The 2,497-nt window shown below is 43.7% G+C and overlaps 1 protein-coding gene across 2 annotated transcripts; it reads right to left on the reverse strand.

Annotated features, from left to right (window-relative positions):
• Window positions 1–223: 223 nt before the first annotated feature.
• Window positions 224–2,102, reverse strand: LOC144575736 (U-box domain-containing protein 2-like). Of its 2 annotated transcripts, XR_013518512.1 has the most exons (3): window positions 876–2,102; window positions 587–727; window positions 224–525 (listed from the first exon to the last, which is right to left on the reverse strand). XR_013518512.1 is itself a non-coding variant. In XM_078325976.1 (2 exons), exons 1-2 carry the CDS (start codon window positions 1,890–1,892, stop codon window positions 659–661), a joined length of 1,086 nt encoding a protein of 361 aa, XP_078182102.1. In that variant the 5' UTR covers window positions 1,893–2,101; the 3' UTR covers window positions 224–658. The 2 variants fall into 2 exon arrangements, 1 of the variants encoding a protein (XP_078182102.1); XM_078325976.1 differs by having other exon boundaries at window positions 224–727; window positions 876–2,101.
• Window positions 2,103–2,497: the final 395 nt, after the last annotated feature.

Below are 2,497 nucleotides of genomic sequence, written 5' to 3' on the forward strand. Positions count from 1 at the left end.
TCCCGATCAAGGACCGGCTCGTTTCAATTGCGTTGAGTCAGGTACCTGGGAGGATTTTTAATTCCGTTGGTAATGAGCACTTTTGAACAATTGAATGAGACTATCTCTTGAACTATTAACTAATTTTCCCTCGTTTCCTAACAATGGTTTCCCAAAGTTGTTTGAAACCACTTGCCAATTTTCCATACACGGCTCGCTTTTGATCTGCAAGAGAGTAGAACAATAAAAGGTCAAATCACGCTACAAGCGAGAGCACCTTTTTGACACCCACCAACATATCCACTTCCTAAATTTCAAAACCAGGATAACCCAAAGCTTATACACACTTACAAATTTTTTTTTTTTTTTTGCATTTATATTATCCTTTTCCTAACTCGTTCCTCGAAGTACCGGGACAAAAAAAGGCACGAGATAAAAGAAAAGTAAGAGCAACCCAAACAAAAATAGGAAAAAAGAAAAAGCCACTCTCTCGCATCAGAACTGTACACTCGCTCTTGGTCACATATTTACAACCATCCGATCCGCCTTTTTTTTTTTTTTTATCCATCCGCCAAATGATCCATCTACTGGGTAAATAAACTGCCACGTGGAGCAACAAGTTATACGCTTTTGTTTCCACAACTTTTTGTCTTTTTGCACCTAGATTTTGTACTTTCTTTTACTCAGCCGCCCCCCTTGATCGACCGCTTGACCTTGGCTGCCTTAGCAATTCAATCAATGCTTCTGCCTGTTCAAAAGAAATAATACTTTAATAAATTTATCTGCATATAATAATTGAGCAAAGGCCGGCAGTTATCAGTTTACCAGTTACCACTAAAAATAGTAACATAACTCTTAATAACACTATCAGTTGATGATAACAAATTAGCACAAACCTTGGTTTTCGATTTAGACTTGGCATTAGATGATTGAGAAAGGGCAACTAGAGGTGGGATTGCGCCTTCTCTAGCAACCATGGTCCGGTATGTCGAGCTCTCCTCGCAGATCTGCAAAAGTGCCAGTGTGGCAATCTCTTTCTGACGTTGTGTCCCGGCCTCGACCATCTCTACTAGGACCGGGATACCTCCTTCCTGCACAGCCGCATCCCTCCCTTCGGATGTCGTAACAAGGGCATGCAACACAAAAGCAGCCTTATCGACCATTCCCGACTCAGAATCTGCCATCAATTCAAGCAGAGGTCGTACCGCACCATGCTGAACTGCTTGCAGTTTGTTCTCCCTTGACCCGTTACAGAGCGAGTATAAGGTCGTCAACGCATCTTTTTTCCCACGGGGCCCGCTGGTCTCCAACAGGTTTATTAAAAGAGGTATTGCGCCGGCACGGCCTATGACAGTGGCCAGACCGTCTAATTGTGACAGCCGTAAGAGCGCACATGCTGCGTTTTCACGAGCAGCTGTGGTGGGTCCCAATTTCAGTGCCCTGACCAATGGTCGAATCGCCCCAGCTTCAGCAATTAGCGCCTTGTTCTCGTCGCATAGAGAAAGATTTAGCAGAGCAGTGACTCCGTTTTCTTGCAAAATCGGATCCTGATGGGAGAGGAAGGAGATTAACGGCTGCACAGCACCGGCATGAGCAATCCGGATTCGGTTCTCAGGGTTGTGTTTGGCAAGGAGGCGGAGCTCGGTTGTGGCACGGCGGAGGGATTCAAGATCATTAGAGGGAGAAGAGAGCTCAGCAACGAGGGAATCAATGAGCTCATCAGAGGAATCGACGGAGGCGCATGAGAGAAGGATGCGGTGGAGGGAGGCGGAAGTGGTGCCGCCAGAGAGAGGAGTGGAAGGGAACTCACCAGAGCAATCGCTGTTGCAGTCACTGAAGGTAGCTGAGGTGTCACTGTTATCGCTGTAGCTCCTTGGTATGTAACGGCACATAGGAGGTGACTCTGATTCCATGGAAACTATGATCTCGCTCGCTCTGTTTCGTTTCTTTTCTGAGGATGGAGGTTTTGGTTTAAGTAGAGACTAGAGAGAGAGGGTAGAGGAAGATAGGTAACCAGCAAAACAGAGCGTGGAATCAGAAATCCTAGAAGAATTCAATACTTGGTTTGGGGAGGAAGTATCCACATGTGAAGAAGAAAAGGAATTTTGGAGACAGTGGAAGAGAGATTTTCTTTAGGTGTCGATTTGGGAATGGGGTAGAAATAACTAGAGCGGAGGTTTCTTTGAAAAACGTAGAAAATCGTAGAAAGAAATGAAATCCTGCCTGGACCAGGATCACAACTCTGTAGGCAACGTTGAGATTTGGACCACTGCTCAATATGAGACGGTTTTTCTGTAATAACTAATAAGAAACTTATAATAATATTTACAAGGTCTAATTCGTAATTTTCACATATCCTTCTTTTCAATACTTTTTCAAGGGCTGCTCTCGGCTGCAGCAATGAAATTACTATTTACGTGAGAAAAAAAAAAAATTTACTTAGATTGAATTTTTTTTTTCCACGTAAATAGTCATTTTCAGTTCAAACTTTTTCTGTTCCTATTTCTATTTCTATTCC

The sequence above is a fragment of the Carex rostrata genome, chromosome 24, assembly GCF_964058835.1.
Source record: "Carex rostrata chromosome 24, lpCarRost1.2, whole genome shotgun sequence".
Lineage (NCBI taxonomy): Eukaryota > Viridiplantae > Streptophyta > Magnoliopsida > Poales > Cyperaceae > Carex > Carex rostrata.

What these genes read in the sequence shown, in the direction of transcription:
- LOC144575736 (XM_078325976.1), bottom strand. Translation starts at nt 1,892, where the DNA reads ATGGAATCAGAGTCACCTCCTATGTGCCGTTACATACCAAGGAGCTAC. An exon ending in AGTCTAAATCGAAAACCAAG is followed by an intron (nt 728 to 875) that starts GTTTGTGCTAAT and finishes TCTTTTGAACAG; the next exon opens with GCAGAAGCATTGATTGAATT.